The sequence below is a fragment of the Ascaphus truei genome, chromosome 2, assembly GCF_040206685.1.
Source record: "Ascaphus truei isolate aAscTru1 chromosome 2, aAscTru1.hap1, whole genome shotgun sequence".
In the NCBI taxonomy this organism is placed as follows: domain Eukaryota; kingdom Metazoa; phylum Chordata; class Amphibia; order Anura; family Ascaphidae; genus Ascaphus; species Ascaphus truei.
In genome coordinates, this window is record NC_134484.1 from 445,899,136 (window position 1) to 445,918,081 (window position 18,946).

The 18,946-nt window shown below is 40.0% G+C and overlaps 1 protein-coding gene across 1 annotated transcript in view; it reads right to left on the bottom strand.

Annotated features, from left to right (window-relative positions):
• Window positions 1-324: 324 nt before the first annotated feature.
• The window catches only part of GALNT11 (polypeptide N-acetylgalactosaminyltransferase 11), a 47,934-nt gene continuing 29,312 nt past the window's right edge, over window positions 325-18,946 (bottom strand). Inside the window, exons 3-12 of the mRNA XM_075587890.1 lie at window positions 17,380-17,503; window positions 15,263-15,429; window positions 14,507-14,632; window positions 13,484-13,733; window positions 10,412-10,529; window positions 8,793-8,945; window positions 7,594-7,812; window positions 6,063-6,167; window positions 3,751-3,888; window positions 325-1,789 (exon numbers count right to left, since the gene is read on the bottom strand). Coding sequence (XP_075444005.1) covers window positions 1,658-1,789; window positions 3,751-3,888; window positions 6,063-6,167; window positions 7,594-7,812; window positions 8,793-8,945; window positions 10,412-10,529; window positions 13,484-13,733; window positions 14,507-14,632; window positions 15,263-15,429; window positions 17,380-17,503 — 1,532 coding nt within the window. The 3' untranslated portion in view covers window positions 325-1,657. The remainder of the gene's footprint in view (window positions 1,790-3,750; window positions 3,889-6,062; window positions 6,168-7,593; window positions 7,813-8,792; window positions 8,946-10,411; window positions 10,530-13,483; window positions 13,734-14,506; window positions 14,633-15,262; window positions 15,430-17,379; window positions 17,504-18,946) is intronic.

An 18,946-nucleotide genomic window follows, 5' to 3' on the forward strand; every position in this document is an offset into this window, starting at 1 on the left:
TCGCAGGAGGCAGTAGTTATAATCTATTTTATAGTGAAACTTGGTACTGTAGCATATTTATAGTCAGGACTGTAGTCACATGAATTGTTACAGTAACTGAAAGCCTGTGATATAACAAACAGACATGATATTACTGCTAAATGCCTGTGTTCTTTTATTACTACATGCTGTGGTGATGGAGTGTATATTAACCTTTTTAGCAGCATGGAGGATCACACCTACATCTAATACCCCATGGCGAATTCCAGCACCATTTACTGGGTAACGGGGCCAACTGTTATAATCACCAGTGATCTGGTTAAATATGCAATTTCTTTATACTGGATATGACCCGTTTTAGTGTATTTCAGCTAAAACTGCAGAGGATGATAATAGCCCCTCTGTGAGCTAGCAAACATTATTTTATTAGACCATGGCTGCTTTGTTAGGGTTGCATTTCTGTGTATGAAGGGAGACAGCGGTCAAGTGAACACACGATTTTATACCTGCTATAAGGTGAAAGGTGAAAATACTATAGGTATATGCTACTAAAGGTACTAAAAGGAAATATGTTGGTGATCGTTTTCATTGAGCCAACACGAACCTCATTTTTAAACCTGTACTTTAAAAGACCTCTATAGCACAACATTTCCTGTAAAGAACTTGATGATACAATAAAAAGTATAAAAATAATTAAGATCCTGCATAAAAATAAAAAACTGTTGCATAAAACATAGTATAGTCTGAAATCACTGCAACATTCTTTCCGAAGAGGTACACAGTTGTGCTTGAGCAACATGCAATTATTATGCAGTATACAGAAAAATTACTTATGAGGTTGGCTTTTCCAACCCCAAGCTGGTAAACTTTAAAAAAAAAAAAAAACCTCATAAGAAAATATCATACTGCAGGCACATATTGATGTTTTATGACAATCAGGTAATAATAATTCCTTGACAGAGATCACTACATTCCAGCGGTTATTTCAAATACATTTTATACATGGAAACATTAGTGAAAATCTAGTTGACAATATATATTTTTTTCCCCACCTCTGAATAATTGGCAAAAATCAATGATATTCAATAACATTTGGACATCACAAATCTAATTCCTAAAATTAAATTCCATAAAAATGCATTAATCAGTGACAATGTCAATCATTTTTAGTAGCGATGCCTTTCAAAAATGTTGTTTAAAGTTAGAGTTCTGCAGAAAAGCTCAAATCACTTTAGAGAATATAACGCAAGTAACAGGATTTGATACTTGCCGACATAAGTTTAGTGTACTCCAATTAGCTCATTAAAATGTGAAATAAAATTAAAAACAGAACCATGAACAGTGTTTTAAAAAAGAAGCAACTTCTTTACATGTACCGAAAGGCAAGTCTAAACATTTAAAATATTTAATATACCATAGAACTCTATAGGCAAATATTTCCTTTTAAATTGCACTTCAATATGCAGATCCTAATTAGCAATGGCGCAGATGAATGTATTATGCATAACTGCATCTAAGCCGACAACCACTGCCAATGTGCAATGCCTACATGTACAATATTTCCATTAAGATACGTTTGTTAAAATAGCAGCATTGGGCTTGTAATGCCATATAGCTTCTTGTATAGCCTTTGCTGGCAGACAAACATTGTCCTCTTTGGGCCCATTGTAAAATAGCTTCAGTTATCCAGATGCCATTGTTGAGAAGGAGACCCATCGCAGATTGCCATGGAAACATATCCTTTATGGCTAAGTGGATCTACAAGCTTCATGCACTGCCCAACGGACACTTGGTACAGGCGGTTATTTTTCTGGGGGGGAAAAAAAATAAATAAAAATAAATGTTCTTTTCTTATTTACAAAATTAGACACTAAACAGGCAGCAATAAAAAGATCTCACACCTCATGAAAAGAAATACCAATAATGTATATAATAATACATGTGGAAAATAAAGTGACCCCTGCTTTTTTTCTATTTTCATGTTCGCTTGGCCCTAGAACTGTGAGATTTCTTGTGGATCAGTTTTAGGGGGGACATTTGGGTAGAAATACAATTATTTTGTTTGCAGGAGTTCGGGGGCCGAAGTTACAGGTAGTCCTTTAATTCTCCCTGGCGAGCAGGCATGATTTGCCGGTACGCGGGGTGAATTACACTGGGGCAAACCAGTGTCCCCCAGACTCTTGGATTTCGAGCCCAACTATCCCAAATCCATTTCCCGTACAAGTATACGTTCCCCCAATGTGTATACTTTAATAAAGTGTACTTCGTAAAGGTTTTAGACGTTTACTATAAGACTCTATACAGTCAGGGCATCAGCATAGACGTCGGCATGTCTGTATAGAGTCCGTAGTTCAAAGAGGAGAAGATGTTCAGAGCCGAGAAAACCATTTGGTGGGTGAGGAAGGGCGAATTGCCAAGTCCAGAGAACTAACGGCACCCTGTGTGGGACACGTTTTGTATCTGCCAGACTTGGTGGAGCCTTCCCAGCAGGTGGCAATGAGTTAGTTGGGGGAGATACAGCTCGTAGGCGCTTCTCCCATTGGCTAAATCATATTTCCCGCTCACCTGGCTTTGAGCCGGCTTGGCACGCCACCGACGTCAGCCCAAGGACAAGCCCCTATTCCTATTGGCTGGTGGGGAGGAATTCCCATTCTCTGATTGGTCGCTCCTCCCTCCAACCTCCATGCTAAAGATAGCTTAATGGAGTGTATGCAAGTCAGAGAACCAGTCCATCCTGTGGCTTGAGTCGATGAAGCTAGGGCGGGCTTTTCAAAGGTGCTCTGTCCGAAATAGCAGAGCAACCAGCTTCATTTTGAAGCTAGAAAAGCCTGCCTCGCAGAAACCAAGTCCCGTCTTTTGCGGCCAAGTTCTACAAATTGAAGTAGCGTTCGCGGTCAGGATTTCTTGCCAAAAACAGTTTCAGGAGTATCGGGACTAGGTCCCAGTCAGGAGTTGCTGCTGAATCTTGGTCCAAGATGTCCAGAACAAAGTTCCGATCAGTGTAAGCCCTTGCAAGCGGGCGCCCTGCACCTAGGAAAGGCTAGATCTCAACCCCCAGACCCGAGTAAGTGTGTATATTTCTGTATTTTATGTTTTGTTGTATTTCCTAGGTTTTATCCAAATAAACCCCATTTTAATTTCACTGCCTTGTTTTACCTGTTGAATGATCCCAAAAATATAAATGTGTTCAAAGACCTGGGCTACCAGGACACTAATTTTTTGACCGTTATGTCAGCTGTTGCAGAAGTCTGAATGAGACATTTGGTCGTGGCCATTTCGCCGTGACCAATTGGGCGCCGGCGCTTTGCCGCAACTCCCCCCATTCGCCACTTGAATCCCCGCCGCCTCCAAGGTAAGTTTTATTACGGATTAGGGGAGCGGGTTAATTTAAGGGGTTCTAGCACATAGGATAGGGAGTTAATTTAATGGGCTTTAGGGTAAGGCACTTACCTTAGCAGTGAAGTGGCCTGCGGCGGGGTGAGTCGTTGCAAAGTGCTGGCGGCCATTTGTTTGCAGCGAGAAGGCCGTAACTAAAATGTCCAAGACCGGCATAAGCGTGGAAAAGATTTTGACCAATTCTAAAATCAGCCGTACTCTGTCACAGAATAACATTCATTGGTATGGATTAGCTGCATTTCCCCCCACCACCATAATTGGATTGCACCCTTGTGATGGTACACGCATCCAAAAGTCATATTGCTTAAATGTAGCTGCCTTACGTACAAATACATACAGCAATGACTGGGGAAAATAGTTAGGTGACCCACTTACTCCAAGCACCCACTGCTGTGAACCTCCAGATCCATGGCATTTCATAAGACGAGGAGGATCTGAAGAACGGGTCTCGGACATATCCAAGCAAAGGAGATTACTTAAAATGAGCTCATGTTCTTCATTGTAAGACCATATCTGAAAAGGTTATCGAAAACAAAAATAATTTGTAGCTTTTTACTACTTTGCTGCCGGTGGGTAAAAGAAATGTAAAAAAAAACTGTACAGTACAGAAATACTCAGTCGCGAACGGGGCACACGATTCATATACGTGACAAGGATTAATACACACAGCTATCCAGCTGACACATTCATCTCCTGCAGGGTCCCTCAAATGCATAATATCTACCCTCATTATGTCACAATATATATCTGTATTCGCTACTACCAGGGACACAGAAAAATATTTTCTTAGTAAATAGGGACCAAGGACCCTAGCAATATGTATTTAGCACACACAAATCTATCGTAGCAAAATGTGTCTGAAAATATAATCCCTCTCTTCAAAATGTGCAAAGTTCAATCAAAGCCCAAAGTATTACTTACTAAACTTTAGATTTAATATATAAAAATAGTAGTGTGCTTAGATTACAGAAAGAGACAACTACAAGAACCTACTGTATAATAAATGCAGTTTCATCAAATAAAAAGGAGTAAAAATAGATTGAATTACGTTACTGCATAACATCAGATTGCTCGAAGTTGAAAATATGGAAATTCACATGTGCAAAAGACAAACAAACCCCTCTATGTTGAATTTCTAATTTCACATCTCAAATGCAGGGTTTATATTCTAAATTCCCTTAATTGAAACACAGCATAAGCCCACCTTCTGGGCGTAACCGTAAGCCCCCTTTCATCAATTTGCAGCCAGTAAAATGTTTATGACTTAACGGAAAAAAATAAACTTTTGAATAAAAAGCTGTTTGGACATATCCCTATTTCTAGAATACTTAGAATGCCATCTTCACTGTTGCGTGTGCCTAATTAAAATTCACGCATGAATATCAAACTTGATATTTTTAATACTGCGTTTGAGTGACAAATGGATAGCGCACATATGCAGCTTAACTAGTCTAGCATTTTTTTACTCAATTGAAACAGATGAACATGCTGGTTAAAAAATGTCGTTTTTAATCTTCTGCATCACGATACAAGATACTTTCAGTACAGAACGTAAAGCTAAATGGTGACCTGTTGGTCACCTATTTTTGCTGCTTACAGGGGGGAGATTTCAGGAATGTATACTGTAGTTTCCTTTGAGGCCAAATCCCAGGGTCTCCGGTGGATCTGGATACTATCACCGGACCTCCATAATATACACATTTCATTTAAAATCGCCAATCAATGATAATCCCAGGTCTTGCATGTCACCATCATCTTCTTGTTTTATGGGCCAATACATTCCTTATACCAATTAGCTTACAAAAATAAAAACAGGTCTTTTAAAAACGTCTGTTAACCCTTTGTTCAAGGTTAGTAAAATACTGTATATTGTTATTGTATTATCATGACTCTCCAACACAACATGTTGGATTTGCGCACAAGAGTGGTCTGCGAAACCTAAACTTATCTTCGGAATATAAATCTGACCACTTGAATTCCTATTCAATAATAATATGGGACCATTGTGCACACAATTTTTTTTTTAAAAATAAAATATATTTTACCAGGGAAAAAAAGTACATTGAGTTACCTCTCGTTTTCATGCGTGTCCTGGGACCAGAATATAACACACGTGTCTATATATTTTAATCGGTCCGCATGGAACTATTTGTGTATATGTTCGTGCTGAACCAAAATAGAGTATACTCAACCTAATGCAATTAAATAAACGGACATTTTAACTCATAACAGTAACAAGGCTTTATTTTGTTTATTTGGACAATGTTAATCAGATTAAGGGTGATTAGATATGTTTTTAATAAAGTAAACTGGTGAATTAATTTCAAACTTAATTGGCTTAAAAAGTTCATAAAAATAAAACCGTTTGTTCAGTTGGAGTAGGTGACATTTTTTTTAATTTGGTCTACAACTGTTTCCACAAGCCAACTGCGCAGGTATGTATTAAAAAAAAGAGAGAAAGAAATATACGTGTGTATTTGCTACTTGGGGACACTAAAGTGTGACAGCGATCATCACCCCAAGGTCGTTTTGTTTTCTCACGGTTCTCCCTAAAATGACCCGAGGCAGAGGAATGCAATGGTAGGTTATGAAATATTGGATCTTTCAACCCGTGCTTAAAATAAATAAATAAAATCTGTTTTGTAGTTATACAACCTTTAAAAAGAAATAAAACAGATGACACCCACCTGATCGGAATCATTAAAATCACACTCCTTTGCCACCACTAATCCTCCCTTATGACTCGGGTGACTCTGGGCAGAAAGACAGCGATTTGTTTGCAGGTTGATGAGCTTAAAAAAATAAAATAAAGTAAAAAAAGAAACGAAACTTCTTTTTAAACAGATAGCCAGACGCTTAACTGCAAAGCAAAGTATTTATTAGTAATGATAAACATAAGAATGACTGGTTAATATGGGAAATCTCCGGTCATGAAGATGGGGGAAGCTAATGAGGGAACATTTCAAGGACGATCATTTTTTCCTCTCCATAACACAAAATATCAAGGTGGTTTCAAAAGGAAGAGCCGGCCATGAAACATCGGTTACATGAGGTCATGATATTTTATCGTTTGCTGCAATTTGTGGTGAAAGCATTAAAACTGAGGCCCATGAAAAAGCTGAGATAGATTTCACTAGTTTGAGATATAGTGCGATAGTACAGCACATGTCCCATCCCTACTATACTCCCAATGTACTGGTGTGCACACATGCATTTAGAATATATAATTGATCACATTATTCAAGGGCAACTAAATGACATGACATTGTGTATCCGTAATGCCACACATACACAGGTATGGCTCTACTTTCCCAGACAGCATCTTTAGATGTAGCCTGCACCACAATGCCTACCAGGGTTTCCCCATCACAGAGAACTAGAGCTGTCTTTGTGCATAATTTGTCAATACCCACTTGGTTTTTCATGGCTCACCAATCACCATTTGCACTCAACCTGTACAAGCTCTGTGTAAAAGGTTCATAGGGTAGATATTAGTGCTTTTGGAACCGTGGAGGACTGCTACAGCTGGGTGCAGAAATGGTGACATTAATCTTTCCATGAGGGATTTGTATTTCAATAAAGACAAATTGCAAATGCATTGTGCAGTGTTTATTTTATCATGTGAGCAGACGAAAACAAAAAGGAAAAGTCCAGTGCAAGACAAGGTAATTTATAAGATAATGGATTAATATCAGATAACTCATCACATCCAGTTCTAGGAATATAGGGATCTGCCCTTGAGACATTTTGTCCTTGTGGAGCCAAGGAAGGCAGAAAACATAGTTAAGAGCCGAACAAGCAGAATCCCCATCACCGAACAATTTCAGGTTCAGGATATTTTCTTCTCAGTGTGCATGCTGCCTTACAATGGTGCCCATGAAACTAAACCCTCCTGCATATAGGGGCCTAAAATAGTATGAGTAAGTTTACCAAAAACATGTCACATCCCTGTACTTTGTCACATTTGTAGAACAGGATAATGAAAATATGCTTTCTAATGGACCATGTTAAATGTTTTCCTTGGAAACACTGAACGGATGGCACGCCCCCAAGTTTAGCTTTACATTTATAACTATAACTATATTGTATCTGCTTGCAGGCCGCTTTATGGCCATTCTAGTTTCCATATCTAATTCTAATAAAAGGATTGACAATTCATATTGAACATATAACCCAAGTCTTTCACATTTGTTTTGATAAAGTAGATTTGTTTCTTACCCTTCCGCGTTGCAAAATTTTTGGTCTTTTTGGGCCTCTATTAACAAAAACAGGTGGCTGAGCTTTGGCGTTGGGTCCAGAGATTTGCATCTCTGGGTATATATTGTCCAAATACCACTTAAAGGACTTGCAGTTTAATCTATTCCTTAAAGACAGGCGCTCGTTGATATCACCATAATTCCTGTTCCTCAGTTCTGGTCGGAGAGCAAAATACTGTTCCTATGTGGATGGGGAAAAAAAAGGGGGGGGGTAAAAAGGGAAGAGAGAGAAAGCATATTTCTAATCTATTCTTCTACTGGAAATAATGATGAAATATTTCATATATGACATTTTAACGCAAACACACAACTTCAGGAGGCATGAGCAAGATGCAATATTCTCTACTTGAGTTCAATATTCCAGTAGCTGTATTGCTTTTGGAGAAGTGTACATTTATTGCACTGTTGAATAGAAATCTATGATTTAAAAGCTTGCACACCCTAACCCAGTGTTTTACCAACCTGTCCTCGTGACCCACAGCCACGTCAGGTTTTTGAGACAACCACCTAACATGCCATTAGTATGCAGAAACCGTGCATTCACCTGGATGCAAGTGCATTGGTTATTCCCAAAACCTGGTATTGCCGTAGGTCATAGGGAGAGGTTTGGAAGACACTGCTCTAATCCATATACAGATGCAGTCTCCGGATCCAGCCCGTGTTCCAGGGACACTCCATGAGCTCTCCGCAAGCTGCCGGCGGGCGATTGTGCCTCCCCCCAAAACGAGACACATTCACCCGCTAATGCTTGAAAAAAAGCCAGGTGAATCGTGCGTGGCACAGATTCCCACGCCGGAGCCGCACGGAGGATCGGCCAGAACCAGAGATTTCATCCGTATAACGATCTGCGTGTCTTCCCTTCATTGCATCTCCTTTATTTGTTGTAAGATAGGACTGTGCTGTCCTGGTATCTCTTCTCACTAGAAAACGAGTTGAAGGTATGTGTATTTGTAACCCAGACATCCCATCGTTTGGTTTGTTGTTAAGCAGCAACATTAGGCCAAATACTTAGGTGTAAAAGACTTTAAAGGAGACAGCATCATTAGCACGTTAACTTTATCATCAAGGGAGCAAATAGAATACAAATACTGCAAACACACACAAGCTGTAGATTGCCTTTAAGTCTTCACTTTAACAACATGAACGGACTTTACTTCTTACTTTATATTCATCCATCCAGACATGCGCCAAGCGCAAAGAATTGTGGGCCATGGTGTCATGACCTCCAGGTGAGCCATAAGGACGTCTCTTGCGGAAAATATGCCCGACCCTAGAGCAGGGTATGATCAGAAGACTCCCGCCACACATCCAGATCTTCAAAAAAAGCATATACACATTGAAAGTAAACACAATGTACAACTATATTGAATGACCGGATTCACGGCTTATCACGTGCAACAGCTAACTCAGAATAAAAAAGGTGCCACTCGTTAATAAAAATCAAGTAGCCAGTTCTGAAGGACGTTCACAGTGTGTATATACAGTTTATATATTCCCTATAGGAAAAGAAGACTTGGCTCAAGAGTGAATACTTGCATCTAAAAGAGTTATGTTCAAGTACTCGTGGCGATAGGCTGCTTTCTTTTGTGACTTTGACAACATATCTACACTTTGCATGTGGCTTTAATAATGATATAGAAATGTGTCCTGAGTAATTGGGACGAGCTCTTAGCTAGTTTTTCATATTTTGCAGAACGGTTTACCTACCAACAGCACCTTTTCTTCTGTGTACCCGGAGTAATTGGTTGCTCAGTGCAGCATTACACACAACATTTTGCGATACATTTACTAAGCGGTGTTATTCCATACAACACCTTCCAGCCCATTCACTTGGGTAGGTTGTAAAGTGCCTTCCGGTGCCAGAAAGTCTTATGACATGGCACGGCTTAGTAAATATGGGCCTTTATACACACAACATGGGAACACATGGGGAGGACAAAAACCCTAATTCAAAATGCTGTAAAGGCACTTCCCCCTGCTGGAGAAGCGTTCAGCCCCATTAAATGGGAATGTAATATTTTTCAGCACAGGAAAGTGGCTTCCCTGCATATTCCATGTTCTAAGTGATTTGCTCAACATCAAACTGAAGTGTATGTAGCCCAGGCAAGAAATTAATTCAAGAGCAACGCACTGAAAGTGCCACCACCATTATTATTATTATAGCATTCTTTAACCATTCCGTTTGTTCCTACAATTTCTGACACCAAACACCAAAGCATACATCTACTGTACATGTCTCACACAGATTCTTTTGTGCCGGCTCCCTTATTATGGGTGGGGATACACACAAGACAATCACTTTATTTCAGCCATTTTTAATAGGCTCAGCCCCAAAGCTTCAGCTTGCTGATACAAAAATATATTTTTCAAACATTACACATATTGCAGGTGCAATTATTTTTCAGAAGATTTTTTTTTTTTAATGATTAGCTGTCCCAATTAATCAATCTTTAGATCAAATCCAATATATCGTCAACACTTCCATGAATAACGACTATCCAGAGCAAAAACAGATCAGGTGGTGGCCATGTAGTCACAAGAGAGAGGAAAAAACCCCACCCCCCTGAGGAGTGAGAGCTCTGCTATTTTGTCTATTCATTAAAAGCCTGCTTTTCTTTATTTAGTGCTGGTTAATCCTTTTTTTTTTTTTTTTTTGCTGTTGGATTATGCCTACTATTTAAATTTGCACACACGACAGATTAGGGCTCTTTGGATTTCTGTGTGTTCGCCTCCAAAGTTTTTACATTAAAAAAAAAAAAAAAAAAAAATCCAATATTTACCCGAAACGATATTTCTAGATTTTCTCCTCCCCAGATGTCCATGCCACCATCATACTGTCCTAGTGTATTAAAGTATTCTCTGTCCATTGCAAAAAGACCCCCGGCCATTGTTGGGGACCTGAAATATAGAAGACGGAAAACTTGGCTACTACATTATAACATGGCAATCTCACACGTAAAGTCACCCGGGAAAACATGCTCCATTACTGTCGGTGCACATCTCTGATACATCTGATCCCATCACTTGACACCAACTTCAACCTGGTCTCCCGTTTCCAGCCTCTTCCCTCTTTATTCCCTTCCACTTCCCTTTCAGTCTTCCTCTGTTACTGTCACTTTTCCCTCCCCAACTTCTGTCCTTTTTTTACCTTTCCGCCCTCTTTTCCCCCCATTCCCTTCTCCTGTTCATATTTCACCTTGTTCTTAAAACTGCCCCATGTTGTGCATTGAAAAAGCCCCCAAAACATTGCAAATTAAGAAACAGAATCTGAAGCAGCAGTTACTTGAAATGGCCAAATAAGTAATATATATTGTCCAAGGCCGCTGTGAAATAGGGTTTTGCACAACATGGTTCTGGAAAGTCAAAATCATTTCCACATTGCAGTACTAAATTTATAGGACTAAAACCATTCAGCCAACGAAAACCACAAAACATTTTCCAATAATCCATCCAGCTAAAATATTCAACTTGTATCTTTCTTGTGCAAAAATAATCCCTTAGATCCCACTGAGAATCTAACATTTATTAGTATTATAATACAATAACGTTGCCAGTACACACTAGGTGACCCCATTAGCCGCTTGTGGGACCTGAATGCATTCCTGTACCTTTCTATTCATCAAGAGAGTCAAGTCGGGAACGGCTTCATGCTTTATAAATTGTGGTGGTTTATACACCAGATCTGTACGGACAAATAAATACAAACACAATGGTCCTGTGTTTTATATTTATTTTGTACACTGAAGAGCTTCTTGAGTTTTTAGTTTTTCTTCTAAACATACCATATTTGTAAATAAGTTGCCCGCCAAGGCCGTTGGGGAGGTCTTGGTTTAGAACCAGTGACAGCTGCATATAACCTCTAGCACACAATACGGTTCAACCTTGCAGGGACAGGAGTTTGAGTGTATATTTTCTGAAATGCACTAATGGTGTGACACCCGTTTTATCTGGCATGCTGGATTTCTTTATAGTCAAAAACATTTTTGAAATGTCGCAGGTTAACACACAGTACGGCAGCACCTTCTCCACTGTGTACCTAGGGAGCCAAGAAACCCCCGGAGCTGAAATTAATGCTGTTGCGCTCCTGAGATCCCCCTCCTACCTAGACACGTAAACAAACATTAAAAAGGAGGAAGGGTTGTGGGGGGCCGGGGGAAAGGCAGAGTTATTGGCACCTAGAGAGAACTGCTCCTTTAAGTTTTCAATATCACATAGTATCCATTCGCAGTATTGGTGAGCAACAGGTAGCCCCCCTGCAGCCTGCTCTCCCTTTCTCCCCAGTGCAGAGGGAGTGGAGATGTAGCAAGTTCAGATCGTAGCTTCTTCTCTCGGCTGCCTAATGACAGCGCTAATCACAAATTGTAAGGAGAGGAGTGGGACAGTATTCACTATGCCACCATTAAGAAGCCGACTGGAGAGGATGGGGGGGAAGCTCCTATCCACTGCTACAGAGTTGTATGCATGCGACAAAATGTACAGCCCTTCAGTTCTTGAGGTATATCATGTTGCCTACCATTGACTTGCAGGAACGGTTTAAAAATGGAGGATTTTCAATTTTTAAAAAATATATATTATTGTTATTAGAGATGCAAGCCAACTGGATGAACATTTCTGTACTGTCAGCTCTCCACTTATTAATGGTGCTGAAAAACTTCTGGCACATGTACTGATTGTTGAGTGCAGGATATACTATAATTAAGGTGATCTGCATTTAGGGGACACACAGCTATTTAAGGGAGCTAAAACAAAAAAGTGTGTGTATTAATAAATAGTATTTGTGATGGTGATGTGTTTAATTAAAAATCAAAACACAATTTCAGTGCCAAAAACGCAAAGATGTTTGACTTAAAAATGCGTTGTTTAGCTATTTGCACTTCTATATTTATAGAAACACTGAATTCCGTGTGCCAGTCAGTGCGTGAGTGTGCCAGTCAGTGCGTGAGTGTGCCAGTCAGTGCGTGAGTGTGCCAGTCAGTGCGTGAGTGTGCCAGTCAGTGCGTGAGTGTGCCAGTCAGTGCGTGAGTGTGCCAGTCAGTGCGTGAGTGTGCCAGTCAGTGCGTGAGTGTGCCAGTCAGTGCGTCAGCAAAGAAGTTTCACTTAAAAACAACATTGGAAACATGTTAAGAGATTCTTGCATTTAACATGCATCTTTGGGCCAGAGATGTGAACACAATTGTACTGTGGAATATGTTGGCAAGTTATGAATATCACCACAAGCATGTCAGCTTTTTTTTTGTGATGCAAAGACTAAAGGAAAGTTTAACCATTACAGATGCAATGCTGGATGCACCCAATTACTCCTGGGGTAGCTACCTGCCCTGACTGCTCCAGCAAAATCACAACAACTACTCCTCGCTGTTACCACTGGAGCAAAGTTGATGTTAAAGCTCCTTCATACAGTACCTTCATGCAAAAGACCGCATCACTAAAAGTGTCAGTTTTATTATATATTAACATCATAGTCCCCACATACTCCACATAATACATATTATTTATAGTACTGTATACTACACACCAAACTAAGATGCACATACAAGTCTATGTATGAGAAATGTTCATGGGTTAGAGAGAGGGGGGAAAAAAAGCTTGCAAAATACTGATTTATTGATATCACTATAATAATTTACAAGCTATCAAAGTCAAATTAACACAAACTGAAGTTATTTTTAGCTCATGTACAATGCACTATAATGCAAGACTTCCCAAAATTGACAGGACATTCGGAAAAGATTGAATTACAGTTTAAACGTTAAAGACTATAAGCCGATAGAGGAAGGAATTCCATTCTATAAAAGGTTTTCCCTTGCACACAAACACAATTATATATATCTACAGTAACATAGTTCGTTTACCTAAACGGAGCAGTGGATCCCTCAGGCCCTCCTAACTCTGACAGGGGAACAGGATCCCACTTAAAGTGCAGACCCCAATTAAAACCCCCCCGTACGACCGGAGAGGAGGTGTAGATTAGCGTGTCGGCGCTGATGATGTCAATGACTGGACACACCACCGTTTTGCGGTTGTCCTTGATGGGCGCAAGCAGCGGTTGTAACCACATCTCATTCACCTCACAATGACTGTCCAGAAACACAAGCACCTCACCTGAAATGAAAGGGTTTGGGAAAAGGTAACGAGGTGAACAGGAGAATACTGAATAAATAATGAATGCCCGAGGAAGCATTCCTCCAACAAAACAGGAACAACTGCAGATACACAAACCTTTGCAAGAGTTATATTGTGACAAGTTTAAGAAATCAGCTTCGCTTGTGTATAAATGAGAATAGAGGGGAATGCCCTGGACCGTCTCTGGCACCCTCACTAAACGTCTTTTGGTCTGAAATTGTCAGCTCCGTCTGTTTTGCCGTTTAATCAAATAAAACAGATGTTTGAAATGTTTAATCACTTCACATGACCGGTGCAAAATGCCACCATCTTGTATTTTTATCTGGGTTTCCATGTCTCACACACATACAGATGCAGCCACCAGTATTAGAACACTTACATGTATCCGGGAAATTCTGGGGCAGTCTCACAGTAAATGCCTCAACATTCTTAATGGCCCATCGGATTGACACAGCAGGAGGTCCTTGCAGTCCCATTCAAACTGAATGGGACCCCTGCTGTGTTAATGCGATGGGCCATTAAGAATCTCAGAGAAATATTGAGGCATGTTGATGCATTTACTGTGAGACTGCGCCAGAATATCCCAGGTACATGTAAGAGTTCTAATACTGGTGGCTGCATCTGTATGCCAACTGGTCAAAGCGGTTGAAAAAGGAACATCCCCACCAAGCGGATTTGATTTATTTATAGTATACCCGATGTCTAATAAAATGATGAATAATAACAAGATCCCTTGCGATCAGCCTGCCTACCTGTAGCATGAGATGCCCCAATCATCCTCCCACGAATCAGCCCCTCTCGCTGCTTGTTTCTCACCAGTGTCACTTTCTTGGGAAGGTTCTCTTGGATATAATCATCTAGTCTCTTTTTAAGGTCATCTGAGAAAGGAAAAAACACAAAATGGAAGAAAAAGCTGTGCTTCATACCAGAGACCAAGGATGCAACGTAAAGTGCTAAAATGCCCTGCAAGCCCCAGGAAAATAATAATGATATAAATAAATGAATGCCCCTGTGGAATAGAACCATTTAGAAGTAGGATTACTTTGATAAAAGGGTAGAGATAAAGATGCTTTGTGGACATCAATAAGATCCATTCAAATGCCATTAGGGAACAGTTCATGGATGTCAATTTGATCTACTTCCTTCAATAACGTCCACGTTTTAACAATAAGCCAGAAGTTGCAACAAATACAATGGGGCTGGCCAAGTGACCAATAGCACTGATAACCCACATTCTTGGCATGCCCAAACTGATCACTGAGCAACGACTACGTATTTACCCTGTTATACAAAAGTACCAAACATATGCAGTTACTGACTCCTATTGTCTGTATGCCACCCACCATACTACCTTCTCCTCTAATGATGCCAGTGTTTACCTTCACAATTGTTGTCACCGATTTGATATCAGTATTTGACAGTTGTATTATTATGCCTTTACTAAAGACTAATGCCTGTGACCGCCTGTATGAGATCTGCATTTCAACAATCATAATGATGATACTCACCTAACTCACTGTTATCATCTACCAATACGATCTCTTGCAGCAGGTGAGGGGCTGTGCGGTCCAACACGCTGTGCACAGTTCGCATCAAAGCCGAGAAGGCTTCATTATAAAAGCAAATTACAATGCTGGCAAGGGGCAGACCAGCAGGGTAGGTCTTTTTAGCACACCTGCCAAGAAAACAACAAAGTACAATTTCGGGTCACAAGGTCTGGCTTTTTCAACATTGCAAAACAGATATTTATGTTGCAATCTGCAAAAAAAAATAAGTTTAATGGTGCAACAAGATGTAGGAACAAATTAAAGTGATATGAATAACTGGTTAAAAAAAAAACAAAACTATGTAGGTGATGTGAAAATGAAAATGAAATAGGTATACATGTATTACAATCTTTGAAAGCTTTCCTTGGGAAGAATGAAACATTGCAACCAGACATTTAGAGCAGGTTTTATGGTTCTTAGCTTCGCGATTCTAGATGGACATTTGATATGAGATGTGTGTACAGCCTTGTTGCTTTTGGTTTTAGAAATAAAAAAATAAATGCCATGGATTGGTCCTTAAATAGAACTGCTGCTGGGAGCAGAACCTATGGGGAAGGTTCTACAAAGTTTTAGAACTTGGGATACACGACCACCACTGAAATAAGCGCCGTGTTAATCACCTTACAAAATAGATGTTATAAAAGGTTTATGGCGTGCTGAATTCAGGAAAGTGTACAGTACAGGCATACCCCGCATTAACGTACGCAATGGGACCGGAGCATGTATGTAAAGCGAAACTGTACTTGAAGTGAAGCACTACCTTTTCCCACTTATCGATGCATGTACTGTACTGCAATCGTCAGATACGTGCATAACTGATGTAAATAACGCATGTGTAACAGGCTCTATAGTCTCCCCGCTTGCGCACAGCTTCGGTACAGGTAGGGAGCCGGTATTGCTGTTCAGGACGTGATGACAGGCGCATGCGTGAGCTGCCGTTTGCCTATTGGGAGATATGTACTTACTCGCGAGTGTACTTAAAGTGAGTGTACTTAAAGCGGGATATGCCTGTATTTGTATTTTTACCATTTGATGTGTTTCTCACAGTCTTCAGTGCTTTTATAAATAGAACATGCTTAGTCCTGGACGCTGAAGGGTGGGAAACCGGGATATGTAGATTGTGCAAGGGTGACATTGAATGACAGTTATGCAAGTTCATATCTACTGAAGTGTATTCAATATGATATTTGCCAAGAAAACTCACATTTAAAAAAATAAAAAATAATAAAAAATACAAATTGAACTACACTTGGTGTTTACCAAAAGAGCGCAAAGCACCGAATACTGGCAATAAACATTTTATCTGTAGTAAATATATGAAAAGGGCAATGTAGCAGCTTATCAAAAAGAATATAAGGGCAAACAGGAACATTTCTATGATTGTGTATGATATTCAAGGCTCAAAGGGATGGAGCAGCTGGGCCTGCAATGTTTCAGTATGCATCGTAAGCTGACAATTGCTAGTTACAATGCGACCGATGGAAACGTTCCCTTAATCTGTGTGCTTCAGCTGTTACACAGCTTTACTGCTCTGAATCTCACAAGTGACACATAGCAAAAAAGAAAGAGAAGAGAACAGGCCTGGAAACATTATCACAGCTGCTCCTTACCTGGCACGGCTGTCACTGATGACAAAAATGGACCAGTCTGTTGCTCAGTGCGTATGTAATACATAGAATGTACCCACGGTGGTAAAAGTTACCCCCTCCCAACAATCAACATGGAGCACCCCAAGTAAATAAGGAAAGCCTCCAACAGCCTGATTCTGTGTTATCCAAAGTGGGCGTTATAGGCGGTCTGTTTTTTTTTAGTATCCCTACGTAGGCGGATTGTGTGTGTGATGCATAATCCTGATGACTGGACCTGTTAACCTGTTTTAAGAACTATTAAATTCCACCCACTGGGATCCATATGATAAGCAACATGCATCAATAAATAGCTAAAGCAAGGTGTTGAAGACTCCAGTGGTATTTAGGGGGGGGGACAACATAATATTTTATTTAGCACATGTTTTCAGTGCCATCTTTAAATGCCAGTGAATGCCATGTCAGAAAACACAGACAGTATAAAGGGCATACTTGGGGTCTCTTGTATCTGGCACTTCTCTATGGTAGCCAAGTCGATTGCTAATCAGCATATTGAAGGCATGCTTCTGATAGCCCACATCTCTCACATCCTGATCGCGCTCATTGAATATCATGCCTGAAACAGAATGGATAACAAATCAGGTCAGCAATCCGAAAACTATAAAAACTCATGCATGCCGGCACTTGAAATAGCGATACATTCCTGGGTCTAAAACAATGTACACAGGGCTGGAGTAAATGCTTCGGCTCTGATAATGATACGGAGTTTGAATCTGGGGAGCCTGGTTAAAATCCACATAAAACAAAGGGAGCTCTCACCGCTCAGTCTGTATAGCACAAATGTGGCATTGCAGGTGCACCTAAGGGAAAATAGAGATAACTCAGAACAAACAGAACGATTCCCCAATGAATGCACTCAAAATGATGAAGTGAGAGTAAATGAAAACTTAAAATGACTATTTATTCAGTATAATATTGTAAAATATAGTTTGTACAGAGGGATGTGGTTATTTGATCCAAGACCACTCCCTTATGACACACCAATTAATCATTCCAAATAATAATTTATAAGGAAGAAAGACCCAAGGAGACACTAATCTGTGTAATACCTAATAGTTTGTAGGCTAGCACATACAAGGATTAAATCCTGAGGAAATAAATACAGCAATCAGTATTTTCTAAACTAACGGATAGGGTACTGTAGTACCCAATACCAGTACTGAATCCAAAAGGATATAATCTATTGCATAAAGTGTATGCCAAAATTGGCAGACCTATGATTCAAGACTAGTGTGTCGTGAAGGTACAAATGTGGTACGATGCATGGTCACTAAGCGAACTCAGACTGGTGAGAAATAATCACCTGCACATATAATCATAACACAACTGATAGATGGGTGAAGAACACCCTGAGAAGAAGGGATCCTATAAAGGGCTAGCATAAAATATGCAGAGAAAACGCCCTGAGGCACGGTTCAGTGACCGTATCCAGTCCAATAGGGTGACTTTGGCTACTTGAAACATATTTAACTAGCAACAGTTACCAACACTGTTGCAGCTTCTCAACTACTTGTATCATAATTACGATAAGTTCAGACCCAGGATCATCATATATATTGTGGGTAATATTAATCCACTGAACTTACTTGATACTTGTATCTGGGTTAGCAGTATCCTTTGGTTAACCACTTCCACTATACAACATTAAACCAAAGTGTTTTATATAACCTTTTTGCCAGCCTTTGTGTCTGGCTGTTTGACTTGTGAGCTGTAGCCCACTACAGTTCACCTACTTTTAAGCAACTTCTCGTTGCCATACAGACTGCATAGCATAACTGTGTGTTTTTTTGGGTACACATCCATGGTGATCCAGGTTTATTGTCAATTATATATTGTTCACAATAGACAGGAGGCTATAACTGGATACGGTCACTGAACCGTGCCTCAGGGCGTTTTCTCTGCATATTTTATGCTAGCCCTTTATAGGATCCCTTCTTCTCAGGGTGTTCTTCACCCATCTATCAGTTGTGTTATGATTATATGTACAGGTGATTATTTC